Source organism: Peromyscus maniculatus, chromosome 15 (assembly GCF_049852395.1).
Source record: "Peromyscus maniculatus bairdii isolate BWxNUB_F1_BW_parent chromosome 15, HU_Pman_BW_mat_3.1, whole genome shotgun sequence".
Taxonomy (NCBI): Eukaryota; Metazoa; Chordata; class Mammalia; order Rodentia; family Cricetidae; genus Peromyscus; species Peromyscus maniculatus.
The window spans coordinates 37,817,030-37,840,212 of record NC_134866.1 but is presented as its reverse complement, the minus strand read 5'-3'; the positions used below and the strand labels follow the sequence as shown (position 1 = coordinate 37,840,212).

The 23,183-nt window shown below is 36.0% G+C and overlaps 1 protein-coding gene across 1 annotated transcript in view; it reads left to right on the top strand.

Moving 5' to 3' along the window:
* Positions 1-23,183, top strand: part of Hcn1 (hyperpolarization activated cyclic nucleotide gated potassium channel 1) — a 388,508-nt gene that overhangs the window by 300,807 nt on the left and 64,518 nt on the right. Inside the window, exon 5 of the mRNA XM_006983585.4 lies at positions 18,592-18,738. Coding sequence (XP_006983647.1) covers positions 18,592-18,738 — 147 coding nt within the window. The remainder of the gene's footprint in view (positions 1-18,591; positions 18,739-23,183) is intronic.

The window sequence follows — 23,183 nt, the reverse complement described above, 5'->3', positions numbered from 1 at the left end:
ATATGCTTCCCTACCTTATTTTTTTGAGAACTAGTTCCCACGTTGATCTTTTCTGTTTCTTCTGTGTTAGGAGGACAGAAATGCATTGCAGTGCCCAGCTTTAGGTATGGGTGCTTGGAATCTGGACTCAGGTCAAGTGCTCAGCCATCTCTCTAACTCTAGTTAATTTGTTTTAGAAGGAAGGGTGAAATGTTAAACCCCTGATTCCCTGGCAGTTTTCCTTGTTGGAACTACTTATTCCTAGTGAGGATGATCCATTATTCTTGCCTTATACAAATATGTTAGCGAGAAACATATATTTAACAAAACCAATATACAAATGCATTGTTTCTTCCGTTTTATAAGTAATTCAGATGACTTGATTCTAAACTTCAAGAAATTGATGAAATATGTATGTAATTATCATAAAATCATTTGTATTAGCATTCTGAATAATCTTGCATAAAACAGCATATCATCATATCTTAAATATAAAATCATTTAATTTTCAGCCCATTTTATATACCATATCAAAATTTTGGGAAAAAAGTGTGTATGCAGTTCAATAGAATAGCAGCATCCTTCCATCTGAAATGCTAAGCTACCTATCTGATAATTAGTGCTGCACAGATCACATTAACATAAATGTTGTTTTAGATTAAAATATTTCAAATTAAGTTTTTTTTAATTCTCTCAATTCTAAAAAGGACAATGTTTCTGTTTAGATATTCTTATTTTTGTTTTCTCAAGTCACAATTTAGAGATAAAATACCTGATATCAAGAGATATCAAATTGTATTCCACACCAACCTGAGTGTCAATGATGTTAAATACAGTCTTTAAAAAAATGACCCACTTTCATCTCCAGATGTCTTTTGTGAACCAAATGAGTTTTGTTATGATCTCAAAAAATAGGACCTAGCACCCTAACTGGCAAGGTGGAATTATTATTCCAACATTTTTCATCTGTGCAGACAGTTTTGGTATTCAAAAGGTCAAATATGTGATGAGTAAGATAATCAGATTCTTCCATAGTTAATCACTACATTAGGTAAGCTGGGGTATTAGATGAGCGAGAATATTAGAAGTTGAGTGTGGCTAAAATTAGCAAAATTTACCTGAAAACTTCAGCTTTGCCAGTGTTACATAGAAATTTATAGGTTATTTTGACTTGAATAGCATAGCACAGGCTTCACATTGACTTCCTTTGGCTGCATTTGCTATAATAGAGGCATTGTTGAGGTATCTACTGTATTATAGCCATCCAGCAGACATTCACATGTAATTTTCATTTTCTTGAACAGAAAACATTTGCATTTACACAGAGTTTTCAAAGTATCTGATTCTTCATAGAACTTTAAACTAAGAATTTCCCCAGCAAAATCCTAAACGAGTTAATTTACAAATTTAAAAGGTAGAGAGGTTGGAGGATAAGTGGATTATAAAATTTTCTAAGCCACAAACAATTTTCTGTTTTAGAAAATAGTTATAATAATAAATTCCACATAGTTTCTGCAGCAAGTTCTTATGGATTTCTCAGATGTGTAAACTCTCCTCTATCACTAACTGAAGAGCATGGAAATATTACTTGGATTTATCAAAGAAACAGAAGGATCATGTATATATTGCTATTAAAATATTGGTGAAAAATATTCAGTACTCTTACATTATCTGGAAATGACCCACATTGTTTTTAGTGGATAAACAGGAATAGCGTTCTTAATGTGTTATGGAATTAAAATCTAATTGGAGATTTTTAAATTATACATTCATGTTTTTAAATTAAAATATTGAATTATTTGAGGGCATTCTTGTAAAATTATAATTGCTTCAAAGGAGAAGTGGTGATGGAAAAGCATACCAAAGTTATCAAAACATGGTCAGAGCAACAAATTGCCAGAAGATTTCAATGTAAATAGTAAATTAGTTGCACTTTTAGAAATATTATTAGCATACTTGTTCTCTTGACTCCATTGTTATAGTTGAAAATGGACACTCTTTGTCACTGGGATAATGACATTGATCTTTGCTTATGTTCCTCCATAAAAGTATGGAAACCAGTTGGGCAGTCTCTGAAAATTGTTGTATTCATGTCCATCAATAGGATGAATTATTTTTACCTGATAGCAGAACCTTGCTTGGTTTATCTTATACATTCCTATTAGTTTTGAGAACTACTAGGATTTTTCTGGAAAACATTGTTATTTTCATATGCATTGGATTTTACAGGACATACAATTTATTAGAAAAGCAAACAAACAAAAAACTTATAGGAAAATGCTTTCAATTCAGGAAATACTAGTCTTCTTGTTATTATTGCAATCCTTACATGATTTAATAGTAAGAAATCAAATAAGGTATGTAGTTTTGTTCCCTGGGATAACACTAGGTGACTTTTTAACAGCTTTCCAATAGAGGAAAACACTCTATGATTCAGGATGAGTCAAGACAGCTGTTAATAGTGACTATGTTCACAGCACATTCATATGCTCTGCTGTTCTTCTGGAAAAGGAAGTAACATTTCAGTAGCGTTCTTATTTTAAATCAAGTAAGAAACTAATCTTACTTTATACAAGCATTAGGCTATCTCTCTTAAGTCCCAGGAAACTTGAATATAAACATACGCATAAAAGATTTGCTTGTAATGTATTACCACTGTGTTAGTAAGCTTCCCATCACTGTAATAAATTCCCTGAGATCTTTATCACATACATATAAAAAGTTATTTGGTTCATGACTATTCTCGTTCTAGAAGTTCTGAGTCATGATCACTCATATCCTTTGATTTTTAGGCCAGTGGAGAGATAGCAAAATCTCTGTCAAATGTGTAGTAGAAAATGAAGGGCAACAATCAGTGACCTTCTGGCCAGGAAGCAAAGAAGAGAGCCCAGTGTCCTGTGGCTACAGTTTTCCTGCCTTGCCCACAGTCAGGGCAAATCTTTGTTACTCGCCAGTTCTACAGCCGCTCAGACCCAACCAAGTAAACACAGAGACTTATATTGCATACAAACTGTATGGCCGTGGCAGGCTTCTTGCTAACTGTTCTTATAACTTAAATTAATCCATTTCCATAAATCTATACCTTGCCATGTGGCTGGTGGCTTACCAGCGTCTTCACATGCTGCTGGTCATGGCAGCGGCTGGCTGTGTCTCTCTGCCTCAGCCTTCTGCTTTCCAGAATTCTCCTCTCTCCTTGTCCCACCTACTTCCTGCCTGCCCACTGGCCAATCAGTGTTTTATTTATTGACCAATCAGAGCAACAGATTTGACATACAGACCATCCCACAGCAGTGTCCCACTCCACACTTCTGGAATAAGTCTAAATATGACTACAAATCTCTTGCCAGACCCCACATCTTCAAGGTATCCCACCTCCCCAATACCTCCCTTTGGTGGGAGCAAATTTTAATCATGGTATTTGTGGAGACATTTAATATCCATATTATAATAGCCACAATATATTTTACATATATATTGTATAGAATACAGAAGACTTTATGAGACATTTGTGAGAATCAAGAAATGCATCATTACACTGAATTAATTATGGTTATAAAAGTTTATTCATATTTGTATCAGCTTGCAAAACTTGAATCAGGCCAGTGTCTTTGATTTCTTTATTGTGATTTCAACTAATCAAAATATAAGACAAAAACAATCTTAGCATAAGGTTCACTTTAAGAAAGTAAGAGAGTGCTTCTTCTGTATATAATTACTGACCTCAGAAAGTGAAATTGTGCCAAGTAATTTTTCATATTGAAAAGGATGATGCCATTTTAAAAAAGGGGGGACCATGGAGGTTTTTGGCATGGATGGATTCATAGTTTGATGCATGGGGAACTATCTCTTACTCCATATTGGGAGAAGTGTCTCTAATCTCCCAGTAAGGGCTGGAGAATGTGTTCTGATGTTGCCTGGCTCCAAATCCAGCTTCAATGTCAAATGGAATGCATTGCTATTCCAGAGTGAAAAGCTTTCTCTTTCTGGCCATAGTGTCTCTTTATCCAGAAGTGTCAGAAAATTATTGTCCTGGTTTACAAATTATTATAGTTAAGAGAAATATAAATACCCAACACAAGTGCTGGGGAATACCAAAGGATAACTAACCATACCAAATAGTAGGGTGACACTGATGATAACAGAAAAGACTGCCCATTAAGAATTCAGAGAACTGGCTTTATCTCTGACATTTACTAACTAGATTTAAAACCTGCGAAAATGAATTCTCCACCCTGGGCTTCTTCTGCTCATCTGTGAAATGAGAGGATTGGAAACAATTATCTCCATGGTGCCCTCCAGCTCTCAATGTCTCTTTTATACTAAATATATGTTAATCTCGCTGACATGATCCAAAAGACACTTAAAGTGTCTTCTGGGTCATCTTTATGCACATAATTCATTAATGTGTAATACTGGCTAGGGACAAAGTACAAAGAGACCACTTTTCTTAGAATAACCTGACCGTTTTTATTCTATATGAATGACCTTAATTACTTATGCCAAGAATTATGTCTTAAACAAATATAATCTTTCTATACCACCCTCATGGGTGATTTTATTTCTACCAACTTTGTTTTTTAGAGCTGCAAATTAGTTGGCTGGTCACTATGTACACTTAATGATACCCAATCACACAGCCACCTGATATTTTGATCACAAAGTCAGAAATAATTAAACTAAAATTCCCCCGAGTCCTGGGAATCGGTGTCAACGTGTAGTTACAAGGAGTGTTTGCATATTTTTGCCTTTTCAAACAGGTAACATTTTAATTGGCTTTATGAAGAATCCACCACCGTGCTTGCTGGAAGTTTATTTTTGCAAGCACACTAATTACTAAGGCTGCAAAGAATGGGTTGCAGGTGATTCTGTGCAAGTCAGGTCCCAGAGTGACTGGAAAGTTACAGGAAAACTAAAGACGAGAACATAAAGAGATCAGGCACAAAGGAGCTGAAGAAATGCCTGCAGCACAAGGCAAGAGAAAGAAGTGGAGAAATCAGGACACTCTATATTTTAGGAGCATCGGGGACGAGAAATAAACTGAAAACATTAGGAAAAGCATTTCAACCTTGGGGATAATCCAGAAACACCTACTAGAATTTCTATAAAGAATGTTGCTTCCAATGATTGTGATGAACCCTCCATGACAATTTGAATTATGCTCCACATGCCCTATTTACTGTACCATGAGGGCAGAGGCAGACAAGGAGGTCTTAACTGACAGAAATGCCTGAAGGATTGCAGGCCCCTCTGACTGTGACATCCAAGGGACACAAAGTAATACTTTCAGGTCTTTTTTACTTAAAAAGTATGATGATGTATTTATGAGCACTTTTATCTCTGATCTGTTGAGCTTAGCACATTTCATATGCATTCTTGTTTGTACCTTTGCAGTAAATTGTTTCAAATTAAAATGCCCATAACCCAGGAAACTGAAATTCATTTAGCACTAGAATATACCAGATCATATTTTGCTCTTCAATGCTATCTAGGTACCTTATCATACCATTTTATGAGATGAAGAAACAGAAGATGAAGAGAGTCAAGTTACTACTTTAAGGCATGAAATAGGAAAAAGGGACAGATGCGAAATTTGAATTCACATCTCTTTCTCCAAAGGGCAAATTTCCCACCATATACTGTCTCTCCTCTTGAACATCTTAAGGGGAGCCATGGATAATGGGGTTATTCTCACCCCCTAGATATACACTGGTTCCTCACATTTTGCCAGTAGAAAAAGCTTCCCAGGTCATTTAAATGACCATTTTTTTCTTATTACTAATGATTAACAGAATGACCAAGTTTCAACTATGTTGGAAAGAAAACCGCAAATTACATTATAGGCAAGTGAGCAAGGACATGTCTCTCCTGAGATCTTTTCCTTTGAAGGGCATCTTACATCTCTCTCCTATTACTGCCTTTCACTATTTTCCTTGATCCACCACAGTTCACTTTCACTTTCACAATTTTGTGACGACTACAACTGCACAAAACAGAAATACACTTTGAAATTTTTTGATAGTGTAAATGTTAACCTTCTATTAATCTGAAATGTAGTCCCTTGCCCTCTGCATCCCCCAACCATATCTTCCAGCCACAGTCCCTTCTCCTGGGGAACTACTGATTTAGACATGTAGTTTAATTATTTTCTGGTCCAAGGTAGGATTTGATATTTTCTTTAAGTCCTTGTCTGTCCCATTTTTTCTTATATGCCAGATTTCTGAATGCATTACTCTTATTCTCAAGCTGAGCAGAATATTGAAATCATCTAGAAATCTTTAAGAAATAATAATGTCAGTAGCAGCTGGCTTTCATTACCTACATCACCATTATGCAACAGTTAATACACAGAAATATGAACAATGTTTGAGAGTCTGGAGACACAGTGAAATTGCTTTTGCCTTAAGCATTGTACTTACTCCAGGCATTTCTCAGGATCTTCGTTAAGACACAAATAAAACCATGTGCTTTTGTGACTCTTGAAGTTGTCAGAAGACCAAGTGCTTTCTGGAAGCTTTAAGTTATTATATGAACATTGTCATTACTATTGTCATTGCCCAACACCGCATTAAAAACTGACAGATTTGCAAAATTCCCATAATGCACATCTCTGCCTAAACAAAGTATTACCTGACATTTGTATAAAGTATCTTCTTCCTTTGATTTTCAACTTGAGATTTGCTTCTTTTCTGCATTATTATCTCAATGAATGTAAGACAACAAACCATCTCCAAAACATATGTATTTATAGGAAGTCAATAAAAATAAATAGCAATGGAAATTCAGATTATTAAATGGCCACTCTTGCTGCACTCAGCATTTTTTCCTTCCTCTTTCAGACCATATGTGTACAACATAGTTTTTATCTCTAATATTTTTGTGCATTTTGCTTAACCAAAAGTCCCACTCCACAAGCCACAGGGAATTTGTGTAGCCTCTGCTGTTGCTAAAAAATTCCAGTGACTTAGGAAATTTTATGATTTCCAGTTTTGTGTTTTTATGGGATTCTTATGAGTGCAAACATGTGTGTCTCTATGTCTGTATGTGTTTCGAGTACTTTTTTCTTTGCTCTTCTTATTGTTTGCTTGTTTTGTACTATTACATTTTGTTTTATTTTATTATTACTTTTTAGATGCCTGTTTGTTTTATAAGGACAGACAGAGGGTATAGATTTGGATGGGAAGGGAGGTCATAAGGATTTTGGAGGAATTGGGAAAAGAGATACTGTACCTATAATATATTGTATATAAAAAAATCTATTTACTTTTTGGGGGTCCTAATATTGCATATTTTTTTAATTTTATATTTTAATTTAATTTTACATAGCCACGGATTCCCTTGTTCTCCCCCCTCCCACTCCTCCCCCCTGCCTTCCCCCCCCAGGCCACCCCCCATTCCCATCTCCTCCAGGGCAAAGGCTCCCCTGAGGATTGAGTTCAACCTGGACTGGATCTACCAGGTTGAACTCAAAAAAATCTAATTTCATTAAAAGAAAAAAAATGTCCATAGAAATGAATGAGAAAAGTAAAGAATTCAAATGGGTACAGAATGTCAGTGGCACCAGGAAGATGTGTATGTGTGTGTATGTGTGTGTGTATATTTTACAGATAGTGTCATGCTTGATCACATTTTATGAGTCTTTCCATTTTTTCAGGCAGTGTGAGGCTAGATGAACCTAAACTAAGACAACACACACTACTATCTCTTGTTATATAATATAAAAGAATGAAAAGAAGACACATCTGTAATTATAGTAAACACTAAACTGCTCAAGAGAAGTAATTTAAAAAAACACTGAGCATCAAGAAGTATCTATATAGATTCTACTGTTTACCAAACTTTGCTGTATTTATATTTATTTAGAACATACTCAGTATTTCTTACTATTAATTTTATTTTAAAGGTTCACAAGAGCCATAAAAGAGTATACAGTGAATATCTGAATGCAGACAGAGCCAGCTTCTGCAAAGGAGAGGCTAATGTCTACCCGGGAAAAAAATCACACTCTTGGAAAGAACACCAGACTTTTACCTTGTAATATTTTCTGTTGTAATTTTTCTGCTTTTATGGGGATTTACCAACAAGGCCAGTCCAATATCTTCAGGCCTGAAAGAATCAATCATTGTTAGAGAGCCTGTGTGTCACTTCCTACTTACACTAAAAGAAAATAAAAACAAAGGTAAAATGAAAACAAAGGACTAAACTGTGACCAGGCTACTTTACAACCATACTTTTATACTTGGGTTTTTACTTTGATTTTTTTTTTTCCTATTTACTATATTGGAAGTCAAAATCAGAAGACCACTCATGTCTTTACTATGTAACTTAATCTTTAATGACTATACTGTTTAGCTCCTTCTGTTTCTATTTGTTTGTTTGTTTGTTTTAAAGCCCAGTCACAGTTTCCCCTCCCCTCCTCTCCTCCCAGCCCCTCCCCCCATCTCCCCTCTGTTCCCATCCCCCAATCCACTCCTCCTCCATTTCTGTTAGCTAAAGGGCAGATCTCCCACAGATATCAACCAAATATGACATAACAAGTTGCAGTAAGACTAAACACCTCACAATGTATTAATGCTGGGCAAGGTGACCCAGTGTGAGGAGTAGGGTACCAAAGGCTAGTGAAAGAGTCAGCGACAGCCCCTGTTCCCACTGTTAGGAGTCCCACAAGAGGACCAAGCTACACAACTGTAACACATATGCAGAGTACCTAGGTCAGTCCCATGCAGGCTCCCTGCTTGTCGGTTCAGTCTTTGTGAGCTCCTATGAGCCCAAGTTAGTGGATTCTGTGGGTTTTCTTATGATGTCCTTGACCCCTCTGGCTCCTACAATCATTTCCTCCTCCTGTAGGGTTCCCCAAGCTCTGCCTAATGTTTGACTATGGTCTCCATCAGTTTCCATCAGTTGCTGGATGAGTTCTGTCTGATGACAATTGGGCTAGACACCAATCAATGAGTGTAGCAGAGTATCATTAGGCAACCTTACACTGATATTTTTTTTCCTCTGGTCATGTTTTCTTCTAGGTCTCTGGATAGTCGTCCAGCCTGTGGGTCCTAGTGCTCCAGACAGTGTCAGGAGTGTGTGTATTCTCCTGGCATGGGTTTTAGACTAGACCAGTCATTAGTTGGCCACTCCCTCAAACTCTAGGCTACCCTCACCTAAGCATATACCATTGATAGGACAGATTGTAGGTCTAAGATGATGTGGCTGGGCTGGTTTCCCACTCCCCCCACTTGAAGACTTCCCTGGTCACAGAAGACGGCCAGTTCAGGCTATGTATCTGCTAATGTTTTAAGAGTCTTAGCTGGGGTCATCCTTATATATTCCTGGCACATTGCTTTGCATCAGATTTTTACCTGACCCCCAAATATCCCTCCTTTCGAGTAGACTCTTTCAGTCCTCTTCCCTCAGTCCCCACAACCTGATTTCTAATATTCCCACCTCTGTCCACCTGCAGTCTACTCACTATTTAGTTTCAAAATAACCAGAAATTCATTTATCATGGAAGTTAAAAGCTCCTCAGGTAGGAATGATTGAAAGTATAACTTATAAAAACTTCTTTGCTCCCAAACCATTAGAAAGAATACTTGGTAAACTGGTTTGCACAAAAGCCTAGTGTTTTATACATAAGAATGAACTCCTTTCTTTGTAACGTCAGAATTAAATCAGACACTGTGAACTGTATAAACAAATACCATATTAAAAATATTCCTGATAATAAATAATTGTTTATAAATTAAAGATTTCTTGAAGAAGAAATCAATGAATTTTACTAAATGAAATATGTGAAACTTAGTTAATAAATCATATTTTATTAAACTTATAGTAATGTATTATTATTAGCATCTGATGTGAATGTTTGTATACAAACTCAAATATTGTAAATTATATTTTAATGATTAATTTGATTCAGCTAATTAGGTCATGTAAACAGAGTGTATTATATATGTACGGGTTGTCAGAAAACATTTATTTTAACAAATTTTAAAACTCTTAAAAGAAACTTTCATATTTTAAAATATTTTCATAGTATAATAAGCAGTGATAACCAATAATCATGAAATACTAACCCAAATGTCAGTCTATATGATAGAATGTCCCTATCTCTGATCATCACTAATAACCATCATTTTAACTGAGACATGGCAGACATTCTTCATTTTCATTTCCCAGATGATGAATAAAAGTGTTGGTTCTCATTCAGTGACTATCTAGGAACTTAATATATGCAGGCATCAGAGAAGATTCAATGGTAAACATGTCAGGCCATGACTTTTTTACTTTCATAAAATTTCAGGTGCTCTGATGATAACTAAGACACAAAGTCAGCACTGTTCTTAAGTGTAGAGCAAATATGTATGTGCTGTAGAGAATCCAAGATATGCCTTGGTGTGGCGATTTGAGAAGTGAATTAAGGGATACTTTGGACATAAAAGCATGTAGTTGAAGAACTTTCTAGATGGAGGATCCAGAAATAGCTGAGTAAGAATATCTGAGTTACTTGGAAGAAACAATAATGAATGTATAAGGTGCAGCAGAATATCATGTAGATGAGAAAACTATGTAGACTGAAGCAAATTGGACTTTATTCTGAAAGCAACAAGAAGCCATTAAAGAGTTTTAAGGACAAAAGGGCAGTAAAATGACCCTTTTGAAAATAGTCCCTGTCCAAATCATGAAAATTAGCTCAGAATTGTAGCAAGGCATGCAACAGAGACACTGTGCCTGTAGTTAGAAAGTTAGCCATGAGTTTAGTGCCAAGATAAAGTGGCTTTGACTAAAATGGTGGTAAGAAAGGTACAGATAAATAAAGAATCATTGAAACTTTGGCATGTATGATATAACATGATTTTTACATGTCATATTGAATTGAATTGAAGAAATATATAATTCAGGGACTTGGTGTTTTAAAAGGATATTATATTCTGCATATGAAAACAACTTAAATGTGGCTAGGGATATTAGCATATTGATAGAGCACCTGCCTATCATTTTCAAGGCCCTGGGTCCAATTCCAAGGATCACCAAAATTTAAAAAAAAAATGTATTTTAAAAATAATCTGAAAACATAAAAAAATGTGACTTTTTTTCTTGTAATGCTGAATGACTGGTATTTACCATGCTCCTTATTTCCTGCAGTGATCATTTTAGTTCTATTTTATGATTTGAGCATGCAAAAACAGTGTTACACTTAACATTGACATTTTCACTTACCAGTACCACCCACTTTCAAATCATCACAGCTTGTTCTGCATTTCTTTTGCATTCAGCATTGTATACAAAAAAAGGTCAATAAAGACATCCTGAGGCTAAACCCAGAATGAAAAATCATTTTCATAAACATCCAAATTTCAGGAATATACTCACATCTTAGAGCTATTTTAAAATTCCATTTATTAGTATACTTTAGACTAATGTAAAGGATGAAATATTTGAGATTAAAAACAACTTCTAGGAATTTTAGGAAACAATTTAGAATGCATGGGAAATGCAGGAGAGTATATAGAAAAAGTAGGGAAAATGGGAATGGTCAAAAAGAAATACATAGAAATGATATGTTAAATAAATGATCAATCAAGGCTAGCATAGATGGTTTAGCTCAAATTCAGAGGCTTGGTATCCAATTCAAGTTGTTCAACCTAGGATTCTATGAATATATCATCAACAAGATTGAGATGTGAAATAGCTTGAGGATTCCTCAAAAAAAAGTTAAAATTAGAACTTTTATGAGCTGGGGAGATAGCTTAGATTGGTGAAGTACTTGGCAGTACTGGAGGATCCCTTGGGCTTACTGGTCAACCACTTTAGCCAAATCAGGGAATGAAATTTTTATTTGTCTTAAAAATGAAAAATTGAGAGCTATTGAGAAAGACATCCAACAGCGACTGCTGACTTTCACAAGTATGCATGCAGATGGCTATGCATACTTGCATCCTTGCATGCACATGGTATGCACACTTGCACATGTATTCACCCTCCCACACAAATTAAGTTTACATATGTTCCAGACATATACTCCTTTGTATATACCCCAATGAATCATAGACAGCTTCAGATAGAGAAACTTGAATTTCCATGTATATCTTGACACTTTTCCCAATAGTCAAGTTAAGAAACAGCCCAGATGGTCTTCAACACATGAATGTGTAAATAAAATGTGATATATTCACAGTGGGGTTCTACTCATCCATAAAGAAGATTGAAATTATATCATTTGTAAGAAAATGGATTGAACTGAATATAATCATATTAACTGAAATAGTGAATCTCATAAAAAAATCAAGCATCACATTCTATCACCTGGGAGCTAGTTAAAAGAAAAAGAGAATGAAGTAGAAAGGGAGGCCATGTATGTGGAAGGGAACTAGAAGAGTGGGAAAAGGTAAAAAGAGAAGAGTGGGATAAGTGTGATCTAAGTATGCATGCATGAAAGTTCCCTAATAAAACCCTTTGCTGTTTATAGCTAATATATTTGGTGATATGATTGCAAACCTAATAGTTTTCAATGATTCGTGGCACTTATATTCCACATTCCTTTTCTTATGTCTTCCTTGGAGGGTTTGTTCAATGATGCCAACATAGGTGTTGTAGGTTGCAACTGACCACTGACCGGAAATCTTCTAAAGGAACCACAGTGGCTATCACAATACATAGAGTCAGGAAAGGGTGAGTGAGATTGAAGTTAGAACTAATCATGCAAATTACAATGTGATTTAAAAATCCAGCACACAAAAAATGAATATCAATATCATCAAGAGTTGCACTTGACTTTGTGGTCAATGTTTACTTTGTTTAAAACAAAGGAAGCATTATGGGTTTTGAATTTCAGTTCTGAGTATGGAGCTATAATTATCTCTTAGAAGCAACAAGTTAGGAAGTAGAAATGAAGGAGGCAATTTGTAACTTTTTATCTATAACCACAGTTCTTTAAGAAGTAAATGAAGGTAGATTGTTATGTAATTTTACAGAAGAGATCAAGGGAAGGTTTAAACACTCTGTTCATAATTATAGAGTGTAAAGGAAGATTTGAGATATGGAAGATGTAAAAACACCATTTTATGACAATAAACCAATAAATAATGCCTAAACTTTATCTATATAAGAAACAGAAGCAAAGCATCTCCAAACATGAAGACTGCTGGGATAGAGGATGGGCTACTACTATTCATAAAAAGTGCTCTTTTTATCTGGCACTGAGTAAGTTTCAAAAATGCTATATTGCTACAACTAATACAAACATGGATAGACTTTAATTTTTTAAATCCATGAGCCTGTGTAAAACTTTGTACATTCAGTTTATTTCATTCTCCAAACACCACTCCATGTCTTCTTCAAAGTCTGATTTTTGCCCACTGCCCTGCACCCCTTTTCTTCAACTATCTAATTATTGACCACTCTCCACTTAAACTCTGGATTCTGTCACTTACGTTTTTTTTTTATTCTCCTCTCAAACTTATGTAGTTATTATCCATATCCTTAACTTGAACCACTTCCCTATCTCAGCTGCTTTTAAAATGCCACTTCTGTTTTGTACCAGCTTTCTCCTCAGTTGACACATCATCCTTCGGTCTCTTAGTCATCGATGACGTGTGTATTTCCTTCTCTGAGTGCCTGACCTACATATAAGCATGGCCACGTGCCATCAGCCACTTAAACTTAGCTTTCCAAAAACTGAATTTATTTTTCCTTGCTCACACTCAGATATGCTTCCTCATGTCCTAAGATAACCTGTACTTGTCATAGAGATGGGACATTGGAAATTTAATGTTTGTTAAACTTCAACCTGCTGTGTCCTAAATGTAGATTTCGGATTCAGGAGATCTGGGGAGAGGTTACAAATACATATTTCTAATTTGTTTTCTAATTGCTAGTGGTGTTTGATGGTGTTTTAACAATTGATCCAGTACTGTGGAGATAGATCATTAGGTAATAACTCCTACTCTACAAGAATGAAGACCCCAGTTTGAATCCCTACCTCTGGCATAACAATCCAGGCATGTGCTGTAATCCCAGCCTTAGGGAAGAGAAACAGGTAATACAGAGGGCTCACTGACCAGCAAGACTAACTACAATGAGAAGTTGTCATTCAAAGAGAGACCCTGCCTAAAGGCTGTAAGGTGGAGAGCAATAGATAGACACTGGACATCCTGATACTCACAATAGTACACACACACACACACACACACACACACACACACACACACACACACCTATGTATGTGAATAGATTGTTTTCCAAATAAATCATTTCGCAATTGTTAGACAAATAATTACTAGGCAAAGTGAATTATTAAAATAAATAATACGTACTAAAAAAACAAACAACTCAATTTGAGTAAGCTATAATAAATATCTCTGCTGACTCCCCACAGGAGATCTTGCCTTGGAGGAGTTGGGAATGGGGGGGTAGGTTGAAGGAGAAGGCTGGGGGGCTGGAGGAAGAAGGACAGGGGAATCTGTGGTTGATATGCAAAATGAATAGAAAAATCTCTTAATAAAAAGGGGGGATAAATAAATGTATAAATATCCATATAATGTTGGATCAATAAAATAAGAAGTCATTCAACTGACTACCATCTTAAGTTAGTAATCTGGAGTACAGAAAAAGTGACATTTGAGAGAAAATGTAACTATATTTAACCAAGACAATAAAATTTTTATGCATAATGCTCTCTTGTAGCTGAGTGTCAATTTTCCATTCCATAAATGGACAAAAAAGCAGATATTTTCCTTATGCATGTAGGCTTAACAAATAGGCATTGATTTGCTCCACCAAGTAAAGTAATACTACTTTTTTTTTTTTCTGCATTTCACCTGCCTGAGAAGCATGGCAAGGAATAAGACATGTAAAGTATCATATGCTTCAAGGTTACAGTTTTAATGTTTTGAGCAGTTGGGCACCAGTGCATTATGGAATGAAAGCAGAGATGACCAAAGAAAGAATGAAACCATGATTGGGCCAGCATTAATCACACATCTGTGGTTACATATTAGTGAGTGTAAGAGTCTTGGAAGCCAACCCTTTGTTTATTTTTTTTCTAATGTAAAATATTTTCAGGACTCACTGGACTGCAGACTATATTCCACAAAACTTTGTCTAAAATTAAAGGACACAATGAAACTGCAGAAAGACAATGTTAACAAGGACACAAAATCCAAGAGCCCTTCCACAGCATAAATTCTCCATGAGTTATTGGAGAATGCCTCCCAAAGTTTAATGCATGAGAATATCCATTTTTTTATAATCGAGGCTTGCTGAGTTTCTGGCGGCTTAAATGCCAAAACACCATCTCCTGGGGTTGGGTATGCATCTCTAGTAAGGAAGCTACAATCAAGATTATCCCACAGAATTCCAAACCTTTTTTTTTTTTTGCCCAAGGAAATTTCCAGAAATAAAGACAGCTTCTAATCTAGCTACCTACATTATCTTGCATAGAGTCTGATAGAGAAGTCACTGAAACTTCTGTGCCCCAACAGCTTGGAGGAAGGAGGAAGAAGAACAAATCCCAAATCCTTTGAAGGAGGCTATCAGAGAATATACAAGTTTGATGTCTCCATCAAAGTTTAATGAATATTTTCCTCAACTATTAATCAGTTATACACAATGGCAGTGAAGAGTTGACACATAAGATCAAAATGTTATGTCATGTTGCTTCAGAAGGGTGGATGCCTTCTGAATGCATGCAGGTTTCTTGGCTTTAAACATTTCAAACAGGCGGCTTCTCCTCCTTTTCCTCCTCCTCCTCCTCATCCTTCTTTTTCAATGAAAAATGGTATAGTTATTGAATGAAGAAATTTTTTGTGAGAAAGTGATATTTCAGTTTAGGGTAATAGTTGACAAAACTGAATCTCTGGATAAACTATTAAAGGATTTCCTGTTTTATGTAGGAAAATAGTGAAAGACTGTAGTTACTTGATACTTAAAATTTCTCAGTTAGTGATGCTTGCCATCAATCACTAATTGCAGGTTCAGTAACTGTGTGTACCCAATAAAGAGACATAGACTTTTCAGCCAGGACTCTCTCATCAGAAAAAGATAGAAAACATATCATTTGTGTTTTATTTAATGAAAGAATCATCTCAGTAACATTACCCTATGTAAAAACCTAATTTTTTTATATTGATTCTATCATCACTGCAGTGAAAATAATTTGCTGTTTTGGAACCACATATTGTGACACATGCCATTAATCCAAGCACTTGAGAGACAGAAGGAGGTGTATATATGTGAGTTCAAAATAGGGCTGGTCAAACCAGTCCAGGACTGCAGTGACCCTGTCTTAATAGATATAGAGATAGATATAGATAGATAAATAGAGATAGAGATAGATATTAATAGATAAATATGGATGCATAAATATAGTATACAAACTATAGTATTTTTGAATGTCTGCATTAAGAATACTTGGAGAACCGGGCGGTGGTGGCGCACGCCTTTAATCCCAGCACTCGGGAGGCAGAGAGCCAGGCGGATCTCTGTGAGTTCGAGGCCAGCCTGGGTTACCAAGTGAGTTCCAGGAAAGGCTCAAAGCTACACAGAGAAACCCTGTCTCGGGAAAAAAAAAAAAAAAGAATACTTGGAGAATGCCTCCCAAAGTTTAATGTATATATGAACCATAGAAGAACTATTCTTAAAGATATGGATTCGATGCCTGTAATTCTTCTCTTCCAATAGTTTCTCAAATATCTGTGTTCAAATGCTCCTATTTGGTGAGCTGAGTAGTTACCTTAGCAGAATTTTGTATGTGTTTATGCAAAAATAAAAGACACTTGAATGAAGACATCTTTAGGATTACATGCAATCATTAGCTTTTCCCAAAGCTTCTCCTCCCTAGGTCTTAGAAACAATCAATTTTTAGAATTAGTCCCTTAAATGAAATTGAATATCTGTTAAACTTGGCCTATAAAAATACTGTAGAACTAGTCTCCTACTGATATTCTCCTCCAGCAATCTTTGTCACTTAAGAAACTATGGTCTTCAAAGAATGGTCAAGTTTTTTGCCTCTAGATTCAAATTTTAACTAGGTTCAGATCTTAGTCAGAGGTTTAAGATACAGCTCTTTGTGCTAGGAAAAGTTACTAGACTTCTCTCTCAAATGTCAACTAAGAGTGTCTTGAGTTCTTCCACAACTCAACTAGTAAAGCCTAGAGCCCACCCCACCTCATTTTATTCTGACCTATCAAAAGCCCTTCAGGTGCCTGCCCTGAAAAACTTTCTCCCAGAGTTCGGGGAAGGCGCTACAAGCAGCAGGAATTCTAATCTTAGGAATATCAAATGAATCTACTTATCTGAGGGTATATCAATAAATCTATGCACACTATGCTCTTTCAGTCCATCACTTTATTGTTCTAAGTAGCTTCAGCTCTGCCCCAGATCTCTCTGCTGTTCTTTTTTTTTTTTTTTTTTTTTTTGCTGCTTCTCTAAATCTACAGCTTCTTTTCAGCTTCATTCTTAGCTCTTCTCTTGCCTGACTCCTTATATTTCTAGCAGGAGACTCCTTGCAATCCTCAGAAAAATTTCAAAGCCCTCAAGGTCATAGCACATTCCTAGAACAGAGGACAAGGAGCCATTACCATAGTAACACAAGGTTCCAAGGTCTCAGGACCAGAGGAGAAGGCTCAGTGACCAGTGGGACAAACTGAGACATTGCTTTTTATCATTGCTTTTTATCATTGCTTTTTATCAGAAGACTTGTCAAGTGAAGAATAAGGAGGCTGTTGTTAGGGTGTTTTGTGTTAGTTGCCTTGGTGAGACACCTGTGACTCTGACCTTGTGCATAACTGTAAAGTTTCAAACTTATGATCTATATACAAAATCCTTTACTCTAGTTTGGACTTGCTTTGAGGTAAAAATGAGCTAAATTTGTGCAGTTTCTGTTAGACTGAGGAGAGATTATTACTTTCTGTGTTAGTCTGAGCAAAAGGAATAAAGCAGACTTTAAGTGTCCACAGTCTCATGGGACAATGGATCCGGCTATGAAGCATGTCCTAGTATATTTTCTATATATCAAAATGATACAGCCGAATGAAAAGCCATCTTCCTGACCACCCACAGATATATGTGCCCATAAGATTGAGATGTAATCATGAGATTACACACACACATTTTATGAAAATGCATGGTAATGGGGAGACATTATAGCTGTAATTGCATAAGAAGTTTACAACAAGAAACAGCCAATTCATTCAAAAGGCAATAACTCCAACACACCTTGTGTGATGGCTGAGTCCTCTACCAGAGCCCTTGGTTCTGATAGGTTGACCTTTTGAACAATAGTTGTCCCCTGCTGTATACACCCACGGCCTTTTGCTACCAGCTGCTCTTAATACCGGCTCCATCATTTCTGTCTCAGAGCTACAGTTCAAAATTCACCCTGAGCTCCTGTCATGCCTTTTCTCCACATCTCATTCTTTTCAGGATATGGTCACCTACATAAAATGCCTTATACAGTATGACACCCATAAGCACGTTAGACCTTGGTGCTCTAGTCCCTGCCTCAGCAAGGATTTACTCTTTTTATTACAGAGTATTCCAGTGTTATTGAATGTGGTGCAACAGCACATAGGATGACTTCTAGCATGGCCTAACAGTGTTTTCTATTTTTTCCTTCGTTTTTAGTATAAGCAAGTGGAACAATACATGTCATTCCATAAGTTACCAGCTGACATGCGCCAGAAGATACATGACTACTATGAACACCGATACCAAGGCAAGATCTTTGATGAAGAAAATATTCTCAATGAACTTAATGATCCCCTGAGAGAGGTAAGATTTACTGTCCTTGATATGAGTGACACGCTATTATCAATTATTTCTAGTCTTCTAGGCAGTCCTTTAGTCTGTATTGTAACTTATTTAAAAGCATAATCAGAACTACATGCTAATACATCAATGGTTGCCTTTATTCATCTCTTTGTTTCTTCCCTTAGAGACTTCTAATTATTTCAAAAAGAATATCAGAGAATCATTCCTTTACGACTCTTATTCAATTTACTGTATTCATGACTCTCAAAAGTACATTCTGCCTCTTCGTTGTCCCCATGTTCCCAACATCCCATTCTTTTATGCTGTCCTTCTTTTGGTTTGAATTTTTGACAGTTTATCCTTGCTTTCATACATTTTCTCTGCTCATCCTTGGAATCCTGATCAGGAGATCCTAGCCTGCTTCCAGTAAATCAGCTCTTGGTATCTCACGAAGATATTTTTGCGGCCCCAAAAGGCACTCTCAGCACCCTCTTCCCATCCCTTCCCCAAACCCTCCCCTCTGCTACCAGTCACTTCACTCCTAAACCCAAATTGGATGCTCTTGATTCCCTCATTGAATAGTGCTTGGCTCTCAACTTCTCTTATTACCAAATTTCCTATAGATTTTCTGTGTAATGGTTACATTGTGGTGTGATCATCAAGTATTTACCACACCTTGTAGCCCTTGAAAGTTATCAAAGCCATACTGGTAATGAGTCCTTCTCTAAACTGTTGAGAGCACTTTGTTACAGTGCTAACAAGACACAAACCCTGATTCCCCTGCTGAGCCTCTTTACACAGAAGCATTCACTGGAGCTCTGGGGTTTCATTCCTTGACTCTGAACTTGTTTTCTTTCATTTATTTTATTATACATTTTTAGTCTAGGCATTTTAATTCAAATTCTTTTTCATGAATTTCATTTTCTTAAAAGCTTTGCTATATCCCCTGGCACCATGTAAGTTATGTAATGAAGTCATTATCTTCCATCAGTGAAACACTCAACTCTTGAAATCTTTCTGAAATTTTTAGTTATTCTTTCAGGTCACTTTGAATATAAAATTTGAGATCTATTTTAGACCTTTTTTTTCAACTTGTGCACATCCTATCTCTAGTTTACATTCACAGTACATCTCACATGCATGCCTGACATCCTCTTCCCCATGGCCACAATCTGAAATTTGCACTTAGTTTTCTCTAACCTTGAGTCTACTTTCTCTTTATTGCCCTTAAACCAACACAGATGCTACGAATTTTCTTGTGTACATGAGCTATCATTTCTCTGCTCAGGAACATTTGATCTTTAGGTTATGAGTTCAAGCTTTCTGAACTCCGGCTCCAGCTACCTTTGGAGTTTTCGTTTCTGCGATCCTCTTGAAAAGTGATCTGTACCCAAGGGGGACAACTTGTTGTCTTGCATCATCATCAATAATAATAATTTCTCACTCTACATAGTATGTTTTCCAGAAATGATGCTCATTTCTTGATAATCTAGTTCCAGCAATACTTTATCACTCCCTTCTTTGATACAAGGCTAAATCTAGTATTTCTTTTCCATGAACCCAAGAGCACTTAGTTAGAAATTTTTATGTACTACTTTCCTATTGCTTTTTTTTTATTTTTCTCCTCCTTTGCCTTGAAATTTCTTTAACCATAAGTGTTCTTTTGTCTATATTTTAGTTTTTCCCCTTTGTTAATATTCTTCACACATTTAACATAGAATAGCAACAAAATATTTTCATTTCAACTTTTCTCTTTTATAACCATCTCTACACTACAGTTGTTACATCCTCTAAAATTTATTTGTATTGTGAAAAGCTATAAAATGTGTGAAAGGGTTCTAAAAATAAAATAAATATCAGCTATTATGTTGTTATAACTTGTTTTTTCTTCTGCTTCTTAATAGAATTAGAATGCATAACTCTTTGGGCTTTGTAAAATATAACTCAAATGTATTTTGTATTTTTACTATTTAAGAAAAGCATTCCATTTATTTTGTTTCTTAAACCGCCAGTTGTGTTTGCTGGAACACTTTCCTTTTACTTCTTTTCATATCCAAATCTCAAGACAATTGAGTCAGTTTAAGGTTTTCAATGGTCTCAAGTTCAGAGATGACCCAGGCTGGGTCACAGGAGAGAGACAAAGGCACTCCAAGAAACAGTGACAGAGGCAAAGAGAAAGTTCAAAGAGAGGAAGGTAAGCTACAACTCGGACTTTAATGCACAAAGGCCAGAGAAAGGTAGGATCACAGCCTAAGATGTCCTGAAATAGTGCAAAAAGCTAACAGAGCAAGTGCAAAATGTACTTTAAGAAATTTCGCCCTATATGTCATAGTCCATTTTAATGAAAGCAAAAGAAAAAAAAAACCCTCAATGTGTTGTGAAATGACTAGAGATTTTCTGGATATGATGCTCTGTGTGCTTTCCTCTTGTCATATCATGATCTTCAGTGAAAAAAAGAGTCCAGAACGAGTCCAGTATTCACTTTTATCTGTATCACCACCAACGTCCCATTTCATTACTTCTTACAATCGATTTACCACCTGGTTGTCACTTTTTTTTTTTTTTTTTTTTTTTTTTAGTTATTGAAATGCCATCTTCTCAGGTTCTTGACATCTTTTTGCCTCAACTTTAAAGTGCAATAACAACTTGGGCTTTCCATCGGCAGCTCAAATGTAACTCGTAATTGGACTGCCACGTTGACTTTAACAGAACCCAAGACTAATTGGTGTCGAGCTTTTCTTAGAATTCAAACCTGAATTGCATCTCCTGAAGGAAGTACAGCCTCCTTACCATGTCAAAGGAAACTATGGCAGAGCTTCTCCACCTTCCTAAATCTGTGATCCTTTAATACAATTCCTTATGTAGTACAGACCTCCCAACTATAAAATCATTTTGTTGCTACTTCATAACTGTAAGTTTGCTACTGTTATGAATCATAATGCAAATATATGATATGCACAATATCTGGCATGGGATCCCTAGAAGGGTTGCAACCCATGGGTTGAGAACCACTGCTTTATGGGCTGTTTTTATCTTTATATCTCTATGCTAATTTTTCACCATTAAGAAATTATTGATAAATTTCTTTTAAAAAGTTCTGATTACCTCTTTCTTTTTTTTATGCTGTTCTCTCCTCGATCTTTTCTACTTATTTTAGTTTTACTTCCATTGGTTATTCTTATCAGACATTCCGTTCTCCATACATTTTACCATCACGACTTTGTCTCTGTATAGTGATTATCATTTATGATTTTATTGTCTCTTTCATGACTGCAAGCCTTTTGAGACTAGAATCTGTGTCACAATTACATTTGTATCTCCAATGATGAGTATGTACCAGTAATTCATAGAATGATTACGGAGTTAGATGATCTTTATTATAATCGTGAATAAAAACCAGATTCGGATTCATGCCTGCTTGATAAAATTAGATTTCCTAGAAATGGAAGCACTTGCCATCCTTACAAAATGAAAACTTTTTGTTCCTCTGACATTAGAATAACACAAAAATCTGTACTTAATGCTGTAATGTGTATTTGAAGGATAAGTAGAAGAGGATAAGTGTGGAGAAACAATAACTGTCCTAGTTAGCCTGACATATCAATTTGACAGATTAGGGTCATCTGAGAGGAAAACTTCCATTGAGGAATTGTCTACATCAGATAAGTCTGTGGGCATGACTGTGGGCATTTGTCTTGTCAAATGATATAAGCTGCCCATGTCCACTGTGGGAAGTCACATCCCTATGCAAATACTCCTTAGCATGAACCTGGGAATGAGCCAACAAGCCACATTTCTTCTTCAAGTATCTGCTTGAATTCCTTGAATGATAGGCTGTGACTTGAAAGTACAAACCAAATAAACCATTTTGTCCCCAAGTCCCTTTTGGTCAGAGTATTTTATCATAACCATAGAAATCAAACTAGAACAATAGCATTAGTCATTACTGAAATAAAATTTGAATCTAAAACAATGTTCAGTCATAGCAGAAATTAGGTAATTTATCTTTGCTGTATGTTAGAGACAACTTGCTGAAACCTTTAACAAATAATTGGCTCATGCATATTATTCAAGTCTCGATGTTAATGCTAATTTATCAAAGAATCCTTCCCTGGGCAATTCTTCCAGATCAACTCCTCTGTAACTACTCTCCATCACATTTGCTGTGTGCACATCGTGTGCCTTGTTTTCTCTTAATGTTTACTTGTCTGCTCTCTCTTCTGTCACACAATGAGTTTTTGAAAAAGGACCCCGTCTTTCTTGATTCCCTCACCCTCCCTAATCCTACATATAACTTATATTAATTAATTATTTGGTAAATAAGCACAAATAAATATGGATCGCATACCTGGCAACTCATCTCAGAGAATCATTGATTGTCAGTGTAGCTGGAGAATTTTGTCTATAAGAGAGTGGCATTTGGAGGAGTGAGAACAGCACTTCTAGGCATGGCGAGCTTCATTCTT